This window comes from Protopterus annectens, chromosome 2.part1, assembly GCF_019279795.1.
Source record: "Protopterus annectens isolate FY-2018-M chromosome 2.part1, PAN1.0, whole genome shotgun sequence".
NCBI lineage: Eukaryota > Metazoa > Chordata > Ceratodontiformes > Protopteridae > Protopterus > Protopterus annectens.
In genome coordinates, this window is record NC_056729.1 from 1,381,740,606 (window position 1) to 1,381,757,599 (window position 16,994).

Consider the following 16,994-nt stretch of genomic DNA (forward strand, 5'->3'; position numbering starts at 1 on the left):
AAAAATGAAAATAAATAAATAAAACTATGCATTAACAAAACTGAAGAGTACAAATATTACCCAAGAAAGGATGTCAATGGGAAAGTCTACAAAAGACCAGAATAAATATGCAATAAAAAACTCTCATAGGTTCATATAATGATACTAGGCTATTGGTCTGGAGGCCCTTATAAGCATAGCCAAGAATTTCACCCATGTTGCCACAAAGTCAGCACCTGCCCCCCCCCCCCCCCCCCATCCAGCAGGGACACAGGTGGGATCCCAGGGGTGCATCTTCTGTTTACCATCCACTCGTCCGGGTTCCTCTTAAAGAGGGCTAGAGAGGTACTCTGCTTGACATGAAGAGGGAATCTATTCCACAGATGAAGGAGTCTTTGGGACACAAATCTATCCTGCCAACAAGTTCTATTAATGTCACAGACCAAGTTAAGGCCTTTCGTACAGGTTGTGTGAGTGGAGTTTGACGTACTGATAAGCAGCAACTCCATCAAGGCTTGATCTGAGATGGCCTTGTATGCCAGACACAGGTCACCTCTGAGCAGTCTATATGAGACTATGCAGAGGGACAGGGCTTTTAGCCTATCTGTACAGGATAGGCCTGGATTTTCCTGGTCAGGAACCTCTGTGGTCTCTCCAGTTGCTGCATGTGCTTGGCAAGGTACATGTTGAAGGGGGTACTGAACTCAATAATGGATATAAGGAGGGAGTACAGGGATGTTATGACCTCCTTGTTCCTGGGATGAAATACCCTTACTCATGAGGTGGGCCATGTAGAAAGCCTTCTGTACAACGGAGGCAGCGTGGTGGTCAAAAGTCAGGTTGCTATCAACCTGGATGCCAAAGTTCCCCACAACTGATTGTGTGCTTAGTATGCTGTAATTAATGTGATAATTAGTGGGGATGCCATTTTCCCCAAAGGGGATAATGATGCGTTTCTTGGCATCCAGTTTGAGGCCATGTTTCTGGCACCAGTTGTTAGTTTGGGTAAGGCCCTCTTGGATGATGTTCACATCACTAGGGCAATTTATGACAGCTCCCAGCTTGCAGTCATCTGCAAACTTGTTCAGCCACAGACCACTGGTTTTGGCTTGCACCTCAGAAAAATATATCCCAAACAGTAAAGGCCCCAAGACCGATCCTTCGGGTACACTGCTCATTACGGATCTACTACTAAAGGTGGCTTCATCTATTTTGAATGAGTTGGTTCTATCAGTTAGCTACCCATCTGGTAACATACGGGTTGATGCCTGGGAGAGTTTATCTATTATGTCTGAGTGGGGAATAGTGTCAAAGGCTTTATCTAGATCAAGGTAGGTGGTGTGCACCATCTTCCCCTCGTTCATGGTTTTGGTGACAGTTTCGAAGAAGTCAACCATGTTTAACATGCATGATCTCCCTTTGACAAAACCAAACTGTGTTGGGTCAAGCGTTTGGAGGTTGCCAATGTCCTTGCTTATAAGGTCCATGATAAAGCGTTCTATGGCCTTGCAGATCAGGATAGTTGGGCTAATAGGTCTATCATTGCATGGGTCAGTGGACGCTCCACCATTGTGTAGAGGGATGACAACTCCACCTTTGTGTAGCGGGATGACAGTCACTGTGCTCCATTCAGAAGGGATGAAGCTGCTCAAGCTTTGGTTGAATAGGGTGCCTACTTTTATGGAGAGCTCATGCCTGAGTTCATGTAGGATACAAACAGGGATGTTGTTGGGTCCCATGGAGACTGTATTTTTTGTCTTTGACAGGGCATTAAAGACCTGCTCCCTGGTGATGAGGGGAGGGGGACAGGCGCTGGGGAAGTTCTGGTTTACTGATGGGTGGCACAGGGGGTTAAGTTTTCAGTGAACCTGTCTGCCAGCATGTTGGCTATATCTACAGAGTTTGTGTACATGGTGTTATTGACTACCAGTGCAGAGCAGATTTGGGTGTTACCTTTGAGATTGAGGACATATGTGAAGGAGGCATTGTGATTGTCCTTAGCAGATGTTGGACTTGAAGTTAGCCATAGAGGATTTCACCAGTGACCTTATTTGCTTGTTCAGACAAAGGAGAGATTGCTTCCAACTTGGCACCTGCTCCTTCTTGGTCCTGGACAGAATTTTTTTCCTTTTGTTATAGAGTTTGTATATTGCGGCTGTCCACCAGACAGGTTTACTCTTCCCTGAGGAAGATGATTTGTTCCCTTCAGGTATTGCTGAGTCCGTAAGGCTATGTAGGTGCTTATACAGTTTTTTGGTGTCGGCTTGGACATTAGTGCTAGTTCCAAATGAAGAGACAGTGGCTGTAAAGCTCCTTATACCTGCTCTCAGGAGACTGTAGTCAGTTTTGGAAAAGTTTTTGTGTTTGACCCTGATGGGGAGGGGATGGTGACTTCGAAAGTGATTGCTTTATGGTCGGCTCTTACCAAGGAGGATGACACTGTAGGGGTGCTACAGTGGCTACTCATGTTGGATAGGACCAGGTCCAGGATATTTTCACGTCTCATAAGGGTGTCGAACAGGTAATCCAATGCACTAGCATTGCAGAAGTCAAGGAATCTCTGGGCGTTCATGTCAGGGCTAGAATAGGCCTTCCACTCTACATAGTTGGGTAATAAAAGTCACCCAGGATCAGAGTACAGGGCTGAATCTTGATGGATTCAAGTAAGTCCAGACAGGTGGAGTGGGCATCCTGAGTCATGGCTGGGGAGTCTGTAGCTAGCTATGATTTGGATAGGTGTTTTGTTAACTGCACTTGGAGTGTCTCCGGTGAGTCATACCATTTGACCAGCCTGCAGGTGTGTATGTCTTTTTGAAATTCCACCTTCTTTGGCTATGTAGCCCTCCATTTGGGGTCTGAAAGTATGGTAGGATAAGTAACCTGGTAAGGCTGGGGTGCTCTCCACAGGTTTGAACCGGGTTTCAGTGACTGTACAAATGTCAGCATCCTCTAGGGCAAGGAATGCTTGGAATGAGTGCAGTTTCATGCTAAGACTCCTAGCATTTAACAGCATGACCTTTAAATTTCATTTAGAATAATTTTTCATGTTGGCAATTTTGTGCTCATGACTTTGCTTAAAAAAGGCACTATTGGGGAGGCAAAAGCCTTTGCCTGAAGCCCAGGGGAGGCATATGAAGGCCATCTCTGGCAAAGCATCGTGTCAATCATGCCTTTTCAGGCCGTCAGGTACTGGTTCCCCTTAGAATGACACCAATTGTTAGTTGTATCATTTCTAAAAACTTCAGAAAGCTAAAAACAATGTGAATACAGAATAAGCACTTAAATGCTTGTCCTTTATTGGAAACTTCAATACAATGGTACATGACTATTAATAACAGTAGCCATGGGGGAACCTTCACTTTGCAACATTGTGGCCCAAAGAAATAATGTTGGCAAGTTTTGCATCTACCTAACACTAGTCATAACATTTCTAAAATTTTGAGAAAATTACAGCCAAGCTTCTCGATGGCCTATTGGTAATAATTTATATTATTAAATTCTGGTATAACAATACATTGCTACTGACAAGAGCTTTAAACAAAAGTTTAAACTCACCACTTAATTAGTATTAAACTGTGAAAGAGGTCAGTGAGAAAGACTACAGAAAAGTGAAGTGATTTTCCACATCACGTAAGCTATTCCTGCCACCTAGATGTATGCCCAGGTAAGTTAGTAAATTCACCAAAGAAAACTCCCTCTACAAGAAATGTATGTATTTACCTAAAAGGACACTAAAATGTCCATGATGACTGAATTTGTAATTTATTAACTTGTAAAAAAGGCAAAACTTTTCCTCCAAAGTCAACAGAAGGTTTTCATCTTACACAGCATTTTGAAAGCCGTGTATCACTAATACCATTAATTCAGGTCCCACAAAGTGCAATACAGATTTTGCCATACTTTCCCATCACTTGTGAAGATTTGTAGAACTTTGGTAGGAAAACAGAAAAACACACAATGTTGGAAACAGAGACTAATAAGGGAAATAAGAAAAGGGGAGTAAAAATGAATATGAATAGGACAAAAAATAAAAATGGAATGTAACCGATTACAGAGCATAACAAATTGTAAAAAGTTACAATATAGGATACTGTTTATAGAAATATAAAAGGATATACACTGGAAGGATATGAAACAATTTGCTAAAGACATTTTGCCCAAGTAGTATAGAAATAAATTACAGAGGGTTCAGGAGATAAAAATGGTCAAAGAAGAAGAAAAAGTACTTAAAGGAAAATAATCTTATATGTATCTATAAACATGTACATACGTCATATGTATGTATGTATGTGTATATATATATATATATATATATATATATATATATATATATATATATATATATATATATATATATAGTTCCCCTTCACAAGCTGGAATTGCTGAAAGCTCGAAATTCATAAGCATGAGCCCAGAATCTCGAGTTTCAGTAACTCGAACTTGTGAAGGGGAGACAACAAAAAAAAAAAAAGGAAGTTTACTGACATGTATGCAGGGGGCCAAGTCCCCCTGCTGAAATATACCAGCTCTGTGACTGCACTATAGCGGAGGAACGGAAATTCTCCCGTTGTATGCTTCTGTATACAGTGCAGAACGTCGGATTTCCCTCATCCCCGTTGTAGTGCGATCTCGGAGTTGGTATATTTAAGTAGGGAGTTGTGAGGGGTGTAGGGGGGCTTCCTCCCCTGCAAAAACATTGTAAAGACATGTTTGCATGTCTTTTATGTCCGTTTTAGAATTCTGAGTTGCTGAAAACTCGAGATTCTGCGCTGGAGCTTATGAATTTCGAGCTTTTAGCAATTCGAGATTCTAAAGGGGAACTACATATATATATATATATATATATATATATACATACATATATATATATATATATATATATATATATATATACATACATATATACACATATAGCTATATATATATAGATATATACATATACGTGGGTTTGTGTGTATGTGTGTGTGTGTATATATATATATATATATATATATATATATATATATATATATATATATATATATATATATATATACACACATTTATTATACATATATATATACACACACACACACACACGTATGCGTGTGTGTGTGTGCATGTATATATATATATATATATATATGTTATTTATATATATATATATATATATATATATATATATATACATACATACACACACACACACACACACACACACACACACACACACACACACACACACATATGTACATATATATATAAAAATATATATACACAGTGGATACAGAGTGCCCACACCCCTGTTAAAATGTCAAGTTTTTGTGATATAAAAAATGAGACTACAATAAATCATTTCAAAACTTTTCCCACCTTTAATGTGACGTACAACTTGTACAATTCAATTGAAAAACAAATCTGTTAGGGAAAAATATATGTTTCAACAATGAGATCCCTTTGATGCGCTCTGTGAACCATGGCTTTTGCTGTAGCAGGCATTGAGTAAATGTCAGGAAACTCCTACTGACACAGCTGAACTTTATTTGGGGTGAATCTCTAATTGTTGGCAGGTGTGCACTTAAGAAGACTGAATGTTGTAATTAAATCAAAAGGTGCTTCAACAAAGTATTAGTTTAAGGGTGTGCACACTTATGCAACCAGCTTATTGTACGTTTTTTTATTTTTTTTATATTTTTCCCCTCCAGTTTATTGTACGTTTTTCTTTTTTGTTTTATATATATATATTGTTTCTTCTAACAGATTTTTCAATTGAACTGTACAGATTATAAGTCACATTTAAGGTGGGAAAAGCTTTCAAATGATTTACTGTGGTCTAATTTTTTATATCACAAAAACTTGGCATTTTAACAGGGATGTGTACACTTTTTATATCCACTGTATATGTATACACACACACAGACACACACACACACACACACAGAGAAAGAGAAATACATTAAAAAAACACACATATATACATACATATGGATTCACTCTACAATCTCAAAATACTGAAATATTGAATTTCAGTATTTCGAGACTGAATATTCACACACCCGAACACACAAACCGCGAATATCACAATCGTGACCATGCACACACACCTACCTAACTACACTAAAACAAACAAAAACACAACACACACACACACACACACACACACACACACACACACACACACACACACACCCTACCTATAAGCAGGGGGGCAAGCCCCCTACACCCCCCACACACCCCTACTTATATATACTAACTCCAAGGTCGCACTAAACACACAAAACACACAACAAAACACCACCACACACACTAACATCCCTACCAGTACCCTTAAACAAAGTCCACTTACCTAAAACCCCAGATAAATCCACAAACCACACGTCACAAACCAACACCAAGACAGCAGATTCTGCATTTCCGTAGTTGATATACTGCAGTTTCACGTAACTGCATTTTCGTGTATTCCGTCTCGACGTACTGAAATTCGGCATTTCAATACGTCGAGATTCCCTAGTGTTTATACATATATATATATATATATATATATATATATATATATATATAAGCACACGCACACATACATACATATATATATATATATATATATATATATACACACACACACACACACACACACACACATATATACATACATAGAAATATTGGTTCGGCAGCACTTGATAAACCAAGCTAGTTTATTGAAAACTGAAACTCATGTTTATCCTAGTACAGCAAGCACTGCATTGTGCTTCTTGGCGATTACAGGAAAAACAGGAGTATATAACAGTACAAATCCAAGCCAGCTGTACATGATGGTTTGCCAGCAGCAGAGTCTCCGCCTTCACCATCTCACCATCATTAAAGGATAGCAAATAAGACACATCACCAGCTGCAATAGAGAGAACCACCACAAAATTACATGAGGCACTAATGACAGGCAGCATGAAGAGTAGATGGGTCATTAAGATATTTGGGGAGGAGGGTGGCATGTTCAAATTTCTAAGGGGACAACATAGAAAAATGAATATGAAAATCACTGTTAATGAAATGGGAAGTCAAGATTTGGAATCTGGTATGAGAACAATTTAAAGTGGAAAGTGGTGTACCACAAAGGCTTATATATGTTAGGGCCATATTTTTGCCACTTTCTGGAATCAAGTTTTTTTTTGTACTTTTGGGATCCCACCCAATACCTTCCCATTGCGTTTCCCCAGTGCCCTTCCTCAATCTCCATTGTAAGAAGCACATCTGGAGTGCCCTAGATATTACAAGAGCAAAGAAGGCTTCTTCACCATGGTCCCAACATTAATAACACCCCTACAAAAGGACAGAATGCCATGAAACCAATGTAACTATAGTCAGTGAGGGACGTTATTAACATACAAAGATAAAATAAAAAAAAGGTAACTGCAACAGAAAAAAAGAAAAATGTGCACCACTCTGTCAGCTATAGTTTTAATACATAAATGAAACGGGCAGAATAAATAAAACAAATTCAAACCGGGACAAGATCAAAATTTTACAGCTAGGGAAATTTAAAAAGTGGCTCCCAGTCTCTTGGATCATTCCACCTGAGGAAGAGAGTAAAAATGCAGTTTTAAAACCCAACTTTCAAAGTTTCAGACTTTCCCAATTGCAAGAGAGCCTTCCAAAAAAGTAAATGGCAATGGTAATAAGAACAGTGAGTAAGTAGTTACACAAGTTGGTGAATGCAATACATAATAAGCGGATATACACTGAAGATACAGACAAATAACAGAATGGATAGCATCAAGAGCTGGGGGGTTTATTTTTAAAGTTGATTATGTCTAGGCTAGCGCAGTTGATGTTCTGGTACTGCTACCAATGATAAACTACATTAAGGCTTTACTGGAAACTCTCACTCAGACTCTGATATAGATTGCTGTGAAGGAAATGCTAGTTTGTTTTTGCTTTCTTGTATTTTGTATTACTTTTCTTCTATTTTGTATATTGTCTGTTTTCTTTACATTGTGTTTACTTATACTCTGCTTTTAATTGCATACTTAAATTAGGAAAGAGACCACAGCTGTGTCCCTTGTGAGTCACAAAGAAATTTAAACATATCAATTAAAGTTAATTGCCTGCGAGCTAAGAGTGTAGCTAGGAACTAATCCTATTTAAGGGGCAACATAAAACATTTCAAGGCTTTACCAGAAAAGCTCACTCAGACTCTGCCATAGATTCCTGTGAGAAGAAAGGTTAGTTTGTTTTTACTTTCTTATATTTTGTATTGCTTCACTGTCTTCTATTTTGTATATTGTTGTGTGTTTTCTTCATACTGTGTTTTACTTGTGTTCTGCTTTTAATTGCATATTTAAAATAAGAAAGACACCACAGCCATCTCTCTTGCGAGTCACTCAGAAATTAACTCTCCTCCCAAACTGCTGTGCTTTAAACTCAACTGTCTTTCCAGTTGCCTGCCCCTTGTGTTAATTTGACCACATATTTCTTTCCCTCTTCAGTTTCATTGGCTACTGTGAGTAAATAAAAAATTATTTTGTGAAATCACTCCCTTCAGCCATTTAAATTTATTGGCCATCCCACCATATTCTATAGAGCCATAATACAAAGTGCCCACCCCTTTCCATTCTGTCTTGCTCTTTTAAAATTAGTGGCTGTCCACTCAGATTGCTAATGCTTAAATTACTCCCTTCTTCATATCTAACTGCTTAGTGCACCTTGCAACTCTTAGGATATTAACCCCTCTTTATATCTTACCTTTAAAATCTGCAACATCTAGTCCAAGACCACCAATTATTGGAGATCCCACATTCTGCCTCTTAGTAGTCATCTTGGGATTAGTGCTTCTGCTTTGCTCCTTTTAAAATAAGGAGCACAGGAACACTATTTCCTGGAGACTGATGATCCCCAGAAAGCCTGATAACTGCTTCATAGGTGCCAGCTTGGAATTTGTGTTTACATTTTGCTCCTAGGAACTAAAGGAGCAGAGTGCATTGATTCATGGCTGTTTCTGATTGGGCAGTAAGTGTCTCTGCTGAACCATCCTGATTGGTCTGGTTTATATTCAAGGCATCTAACAGGAAAAGGCTACACCAAGCCCACACATCCCTGCATCATCTTGGGCAAGACTGTTGATCACCAAAGAGCCAGTGTCTTGCTTCTCATCTTACGACTGGTGCTATTGTTTTGCTTCTGGTGAGAGACAAAGCAAAGTAGCATTGTATCTCAGCAGTGTGAAGCTGTGGTGAGACCACCAATAGTAGAAGCCAGATAGTAGCCAATCAGGCGAATCCCCTCTTTTCATCATTCTTGACAAAGCTAAGTTCTTTCTTTTCAGTAAGCACAGCTTGATTAGCTGCTGTCTAATCTAACTTCAGAAAACCTCCCAAAATACAGCATCCATAAATCAGGGTCTACTTATTAGTTTCCCCTCAAGTGTTCGATAGTGCCCTGTAGAGACACAGACACCTCGAACTGACATTTTTCCTGTAAAAGCACCCTTGAAATTTCACCAGTACCTAGTTGCATACAGGGCAACTAGTTTGCAGTGACAAGCACTACTCCTAGAGTTGCAAACCAGATACTCCTGACACTAGTTTATATTCTCACTGCAACTGTCTAATCAATAAAAAGGGTCTGCTGCCATAGATATGAACTTTCTCACTATCTCTGTTACCAGCCTGGTGTTTCCCAATCCTCATACAAACTGATATGGTATGCGAGAGATGTATTTACAAAATGTCACTGGAGGCAACGCTCTCTCATAAAAACACTCCTAATCTCAATCAGATTGTCAGTAGTCCAAATGGTGCACCCATCACACACAGACCCACATACGCTGAAGCACTTAAAATGTATTTACCTTCCTAAACCCCAAAGACCTCCTAGACAAAGTACACATAACAAATACCCTCAGCAGCCCTGAATGCAAACTTTCAAAACAACATCCACATCACCACACAATTAGCCACATAAAGCCTCAACTTCTAAGCCCATAAGGAAAGCCACCACACAATCTAACATTCTGGTTATTGGAGATGCCATTGTGAGACACACTGATGTCCTGCTCACTAAGCTGAGTAAGGTGAAAGTTACAGTCAGTTGCTTAATAGGGGCCATGATCCACCACATTACACAAGCACTCATGCCACTGGACCAAAAGTACCAGTATGACTCAGTCATAGTCTTTGTGGGTGTAAATGACCCGAGACGTACCTCCCTACACTATTTGAAGACAAAGATCATGGAGATCTCGGAATATGTGTCTCAGGTTGGTATGAGCCTAGCACTGAGCAGCATTTACCATCTCCAAAGATGATGCCACAACACAAACAGAAGATCACGAACTTTAATAATTAGCTTAGTTCCTGGTGTCATTCTAAGGGGGTGCAATACTTGTCAGCATAGAAGACTGTCAAATTCCACACTGCTTTTGCAGAGATGGTCTCCACCTCTCCTATCTAGGCTTCTGAATATTAGCTAAAACATTGCCTTCCCCCATAATGTATTTTTTAGGCAATGCCAAACTAAAAGTACTTCCGACATGGCACATCAGAACCAAGAAAATCTAAAGGTGTTACTACTCAATGTAAGGAGTCCAAAGAAGAAATTCCACTACCTACGTGCTCTCCTCACTCTACAGAATACTGACATCTGTGTGGTCACTCAAACATGGTTTAAAGCCACTGAGAGAATACCAGCAGTGCAAGACTATAATGTGTGACACACATTTAGACCAGTTACTACACAAACAGGGACTGAAGATGGAAAAGTCTCTAATCACATTACAAATAAATATACCTCAAAGCTGGTCAAACAGGGAAATGTATTTTAAGTTCTCCACGTTCAAATCACCATAGGCAAATTCTAATACCATTTCCTTGCAAGCTACAGGTCCCCCTATATGACCCAGGAAACCCATAATATGTATTGAAACTTACTGGAAACACAACATCCAACCCAAAACCATATTCACGGATGACATTAATTACCCAGCTATTAACTGAGAATCATATACAAACACCAAACATGCAAGCACAGAGATTCCTAGATTTTGTAAACACAAACTCCTTGGACTATACTGTCAATACACCAACCAGGGGTGCAAACAACTGGATCTGGTCCTCACTAATACAGGAGAGACTGCTGCATACCCCCTAGTGTAATGTCTTCTAGGGTAGGGTCAGACCACAAAATGCTCACCATTGAAATAAAAAAATAAAACCTGGAACACCAGCTAACCCTGGAATGCTCAGGAACTTCTCTAAGGCTAACCTCCTACTATCAAAAGGATAACCTGGCAAAATTTAAACCCCTTTAAACCCTGCGAACACTGCTGCCTATGCAGAACTCTTCACAGAAATCCTATACAAGCATGTTAATAGCTGCACAGAGGCAGCTGTACCCACCAGGAAGAAGTAAAGAACTAACTCAAAAAACAAGCCACTATGGTGAAATCACATTATCAACAGACTGTATAACAGAAGAAAGAAAATTATGGCAAAAATACGGTTGTCTACCATCCAGCAAGATAAAAGCACTCTCATCAAAACTAAACAAATAAAGTCTACCAAAGCCAAATTTGAGGTAAACTTGGCCTCCCAGGCAGAGGACAAATGCAAGGTACTCTTTAGCTATGTCTGCAACCTCAAAGACAATACACGATTGTGTGCAGAGCTGGAGCCACCTACACTGAGCCAGAAGATATAGCAAACCTACTGGCCGATAAATTCGGCATTAACATTCCCCCTCGCTCCCACTCAACCTCCCCTCAGGAAGTTCCATTAAATATAGCTTCCCCTTACCATCACTAAGGAAGAGGTCCTCAAATATATGTCTCTCTAAGTCCAAGAGCAGTGCATCAATGGGCCCAAACAATATGCCAGGATGCCTTCTAAATAACATGAAGCATGACCAATCAGGCCCTCTGGAATTACTATTTTAAACTCTAGCCTCCATACAGGTTTCATTCCTCAAGAATGGAGAACAGCAACAGTCATCCCTCTGTACAAAGGTGGGCCATCTATAGACCCATAAGTCTCACTAGCCGCAAATGCAAAGCGATGGAAAAAATTATCATGGAAATGATCATGACACAGGAAACCTCCAAACACCAGAGCTAACTAAATCTGGTTTCGACAAGGTCGGGTCATGCCTACTCAACCTGATGGACTTCTCTGAGATGGTCATCAAAGCAAAAGATGAGGGCAAAATCGTTCACACTGCCTACCTTGACCTCACCAAGGCAAATGATATAATACCCTATTCAGTCATTCTTGATAAACTCAAGAGGTTAGGTATAAACCCTTATGTCACCCGGTGGGATAGCCAGCTGGCTCACAGATAAGCCCTTGGAAGTTACAACTGGAGAGTCCACGACTACAAAGAGGCCAGTCACAAGCAGAATCCCTCAGGGACTGGTCCAGAGACCTCTCCTTTTTGGCATTTACTTGTCTGAAGTCAACTAAAAAGTCAAGGGCCTCTGGCTGACTAAATCTGCATATTATTGCAAATTAGGAGCAGTCAAACTCCCCTCAGTGACACACATATGTTTCTCCAGCTAGGGCTGACACAGACAAATAACTGGTGTCAGTGCCACAGACAAAAACTAAATGCCAAGAAATACATAATAGTATCCTTCAGGAAATCATCCACTCCTGGTAACTATCATATTGACAACACACCCATAAGACATGATCCTATAGTTAGGAACTTGGGGACACATATAGACAGCAATCTAGTCTTTGACCATCATGCTTCTACAACAGTGAGGAAATCATTCTATGTTGTGCAACTTATAAACAAAGGCATCTAGGTCCAAGGACGTCATTGTTCCACTGTATTTGGCATTCATCAGACCTATCTGAGTACAATGCCCCTTTGGTAGGTACCTAACCAGGTACATCCAACAACTGGAACATCTACACAGATTCCTCAGTTAAAGAATACATGGTGTAAATAACACATCCTATGCAGACCACCGCAAGGCTCTATCTCTGTATTCTGTCTCCTACATGCTGTTGAGGGGAGATCTAGGTCTGTCATAAAAGGCATTATCAGACACACCCTGATGGACCTCCTGCATATCTGCAAAACAAACAGCACCAGATTTTACCCGTCCTAAACACTTAAACCTTGCCCGTGATATAAATAAGTCCTACTGGAGAGGCAGGTATGTAACACAGAGACTACCCCTTCTCTGCAGTAAGCTCACCATCCACGTAAAGCAGAGTTCCTCCCTAAACAAATCACTCAACTGATACGAGTCTCTCTTTCTCATCTATTTCCCCCCACTCTCTCTCTCTAGATCATCTGTCTATTTCTCTGTGCCTCTTCCTTCTCTTTCGTTCTAAATGTCTCTATTTCATCCTACTCTAAGTTCACTTCTTAGTTAATCATTCCTTTTCAATCTATGTATAATAAATACTTCCCACTTTCCTTCTCTTGTATAGTCAACTGTTGTTGAATATCTCTATTTTTTCTTTGTTATCCTTGTATGTACCACTACTGTATAAGCTTATGTATTGTATAATTTATTTGTAACTATCTTTATTCTGTTTGAGGCTTTCCCCTTGGGCCTTCACTGAAAAAGGGCTTGTGCTCAGTCAGACTTTCCCAATCAACAAACGTTAAATAAATACGTGTAACTTGGACAACTGGATGGGGAACAGGAAATTCATCCCTGGTTTGGCACCTATGTCTGTCTCCTTGGCCCCTGCTTGTACATGTTTAATCTCCCAAGCCCCTGCTTACACTTGTCAATGGGCACCAGAGCTTGTCAAAGACTTGGGATGCATGGCTAAAAGTCCCTTATGGTTGTTAACCAAGTAGACACCTAAGAACATATGAGGCTACAACGGTATTGTGGGAAGAAAAACAGGTTTTGTAAAAAAAAAAAAACGGGCACTTTAAAATATAATATGGTGGATGATGAACAAGTACAGAACTTTAATCCACGTGTGATTTTTTTTTTCTATTTGGAGAATGTAACATTTAGAAGAAACAGACGAACATTGTTTTTTGTTGTCCAGTGCTCTCCCAATAGCTGGGAGAAAGTGAGTTGTGCGACTGAATGGGTGACAAGGAAAGATTAACACCATTACTGCATTTAGTTACAGGCTCCAATGAGAAAGGAATGCTGGCTTCATAATAGGTTGTACACATTCAGTGACAGAGACATTTAATCTAGAATGTCTGATTATTTGCTTTAACGGTGGTATTTAGTAAATATTGAAAAGGTCCAGGGTTACCACCTGTCCCACTTTGCTAGGGACAGTCCCTCTTTGGGCAGCTGTGTCCTGACCAAAAATATTAAAAATGGCAAATGTCCTGAGATTGTAGGACATAATTATATCCCATATTTTATGTAATAGTTACATAAAATAGTTATTTCTGTATGTAAAATACCTAAATTTTACAAGAAACAGAATAAGCAACTAAACTGCTACAAGAATAAGCTTTCATTTAGGCAAAAAAGTAAAGTTCTATCCTATGTACTGACCATGGGTGTGTGTTGACCTGTAAAATCTGATGTGTGTCCGGAAAATGTCCCACTTTGGCCATTTGAAAAGGTGGCAACCCTACCCACATTATTTTTTCTCTCGAAAAAAATGTATGCAGACTTTTTGCATGTCATATTGTGTTACCAGAGAATTTCTCCCAGTGAAATGTATTCAGTCCTCTTAACTTTTTTTGCATGTAATCTGTTCTACAGTTTAGCTATTTCACCTCTGAGGAACAGTGCCTCTGTTTTTTCAGTTTTGAGATGCCGTTGTTTGCAAATTTTATGCTATAATTCCCTCAGAATTTTGTTTCAGTAATGTACATACCGAGTTCCAAACTTCCAGTATAAAATCGTCTTTACAATGTTTGATCTTATAATCAGGTCTTCCTGTATATAATCTTCTCTAGTAAAGTGAGAATATAATTAAGCTCTTTAGTGTTTTCATGCGTTAAATTATGTACCTTTTCTTGGCCTCCACTCTGGCAGCAATTCGCAGTCGGCGAGTGTTTATTCTTTCTTGTGGATCTTCGGAATCTATTCTCGGCCCTTTCGCTTCTTCCTCCGCTCCTTCAGGTGGGTTCATACTCGTCATAGTTCACCTGCTACCTTTACAAAAACCGGTACATAGACACTGCAATCTCGAAGCTCCTTTCTTCATGCAACTCCAAGTCAGCGGCACCTAGGAAACAGTGTTTGTAAACGAACTGCCACGTGATCTTCACTTGCACCCAACCTCCCTTGTAAACTGCTACAATTTGACTGCTTTTCCACAAGTCTAGTGCGGCTGGAGAGATAGACTAATAATAAAACGCTTTCCGTGTTTTTTTTTTTTTTTTTTGTGCTTTGTGTTACTATTTTGCCCTGCCGCTTGGGAATTTCAGAGTGATTATAAAGTTATTAAAGAACTGCAGGCTTTTAACAGTTATATGATTGTGAATCCTATGCACTTTAAATGAATATTATTAATATTTGGGAAAGTGTCTTTGATTTGGGGGCTTGGGCCTTATTCCCATTTAGTTCGGCTCTGCTGCTAATGAGGGAGGGAATCAAGTAGTTTGTGACCTACTCGTATACATTTTGTGGACCAGTAGAATATTTTCACTGTTAATTTATTATGACCCATACCGCGGTGGTGGTGCTGCGGTAGTGTTTTCTGTGCGGAAACATGCGTGAATGGGCATACCTTCGGTTAAGGTTGTACGTCAGGGCTGGCAACTCGGTACGTAAAAATCTACTGCCAATCATTAGAGGACCGGAGTTCCGCTGTGGCGACCCCTAACCGGGAAAAGCTGAAAGATACAACAACCTATCAATCTCATAGCACAAGAAAACTTGTAAAAAAAAACTAAAAGTAGGAGGCAAAATAAGGACATATTTTAAACCGTTCTCTTATGAGTTTAGCTGCTAGAATAAAATTTGTGTTAGCGTGCATATTCTCAAGGATATAAAGTCTAAAACTGAACTGTAAGTCATTATTTAGCAACTTCAATCTTTGGTGATTTCCCATAACGCAAACTTTATAAGGCACAGGCGAAAAACGTGAGGTAAAAATCTGGACATACTGTGAAAATTCTAGGGAGTTTAAAGGTATGCTTTAGATTGTGGTGAATTTCTTAGAAATGCAGTATGTGAGGCTCTATGCAGGCTGATGTAAGCTTAATATTGTGAAAAATGGCTGCATGTGACAGTGATTGCCATATGTCAGGGTTTCTCTCAAAGGAAAACTCCACCCTCTCATACAGTTTAACTTAATCGTTGGGTTTCTTTTCTCCCTACAATATGGTTCCAGAATTGTGTATGTACCAGAAACCTGCTTGTAGTTTTTAAAACTTTTATTTTCTTGCATTGGAGTGGAAGGGAAAGCCCACTTACTGTTTTTTTAAACTCAACTTCTCACATACTTTACAGAGAAATTCGTCTCCACCTCCATGACATATAGACACAGTTAAATCTGTGCTTTACCCCAGTATCGGTGCTGCTGTTATTTCTTAGATGGGTAATTAATCCTGCTAATGTCAGGAACACAGCAGCTGATATTAAAAAAGGACAGACAGCTGTGGAATTGTTTCCACTGTTTTTATTGCAGAGGGGAGGAGGCTTTGTATTAGAACATTACCCCACCATGATTTTTGCGCAAGAATAGGCGTGTCCTACATGATTGACAGGGCTAAGTGAGAAGCCATGCAGATTATACAGTGACATGGTGAATATCCATTGTGAGTATTCACTCCCTGTTTTTAACACAGGCTTCATCCTTAAGAGTTACCACAACTTTTAGTATACGAAATGTAAAAGAGAGATTAAATAAACTTATCCTCATTTTCTATATATATAAGTGCACTGTCGAAAGCACTGCATGTCTTGGGTGTCTGATTTGCTTTGTCACTTTGCACTTAACCACATACTGTGTTGTAGGGTAAGAATGAGGGTCAGTATGTACGCAGTATCCACAAATTTCCGTTTTGCAGTCCATGTCCATAACTCGTGGACCCTCCCACCTTTCTTTGTATAATGTGCAGTAATTGACACCCCCCACCACCTTTCTTTAAAAATG

At 39.6% G+C, this 16,994-nt stretch overlaps 1 protein-coding gene across 1 annotated transcript in view; it reads right to left on the reverse strand.

Annotated features, from left to right (window-relative positions):
* Positions 1 to 15,199, reverse strand: part of DRC1 (dynein regulatory complex subunit 1) — a 2,270,880-nt gene extending 2,255,681 nt beyond the window's left edge. The window contains exon 1 of the mRNA XM_044062852.1: positions 14,902 to 15,199. Within this exon, the coding sequence (XP_043918787.1) occupies positions 14,902 to 15,032 (131 nt within the window). The 5' untranslated portion in view covers positions 15,033 to 15,199. The remainder of the gene's footprint in view (positions 1 to 14,901) is intronic.
* Positions 15,200 to 16,994: the final 1,795 nt, after the last annotated feature.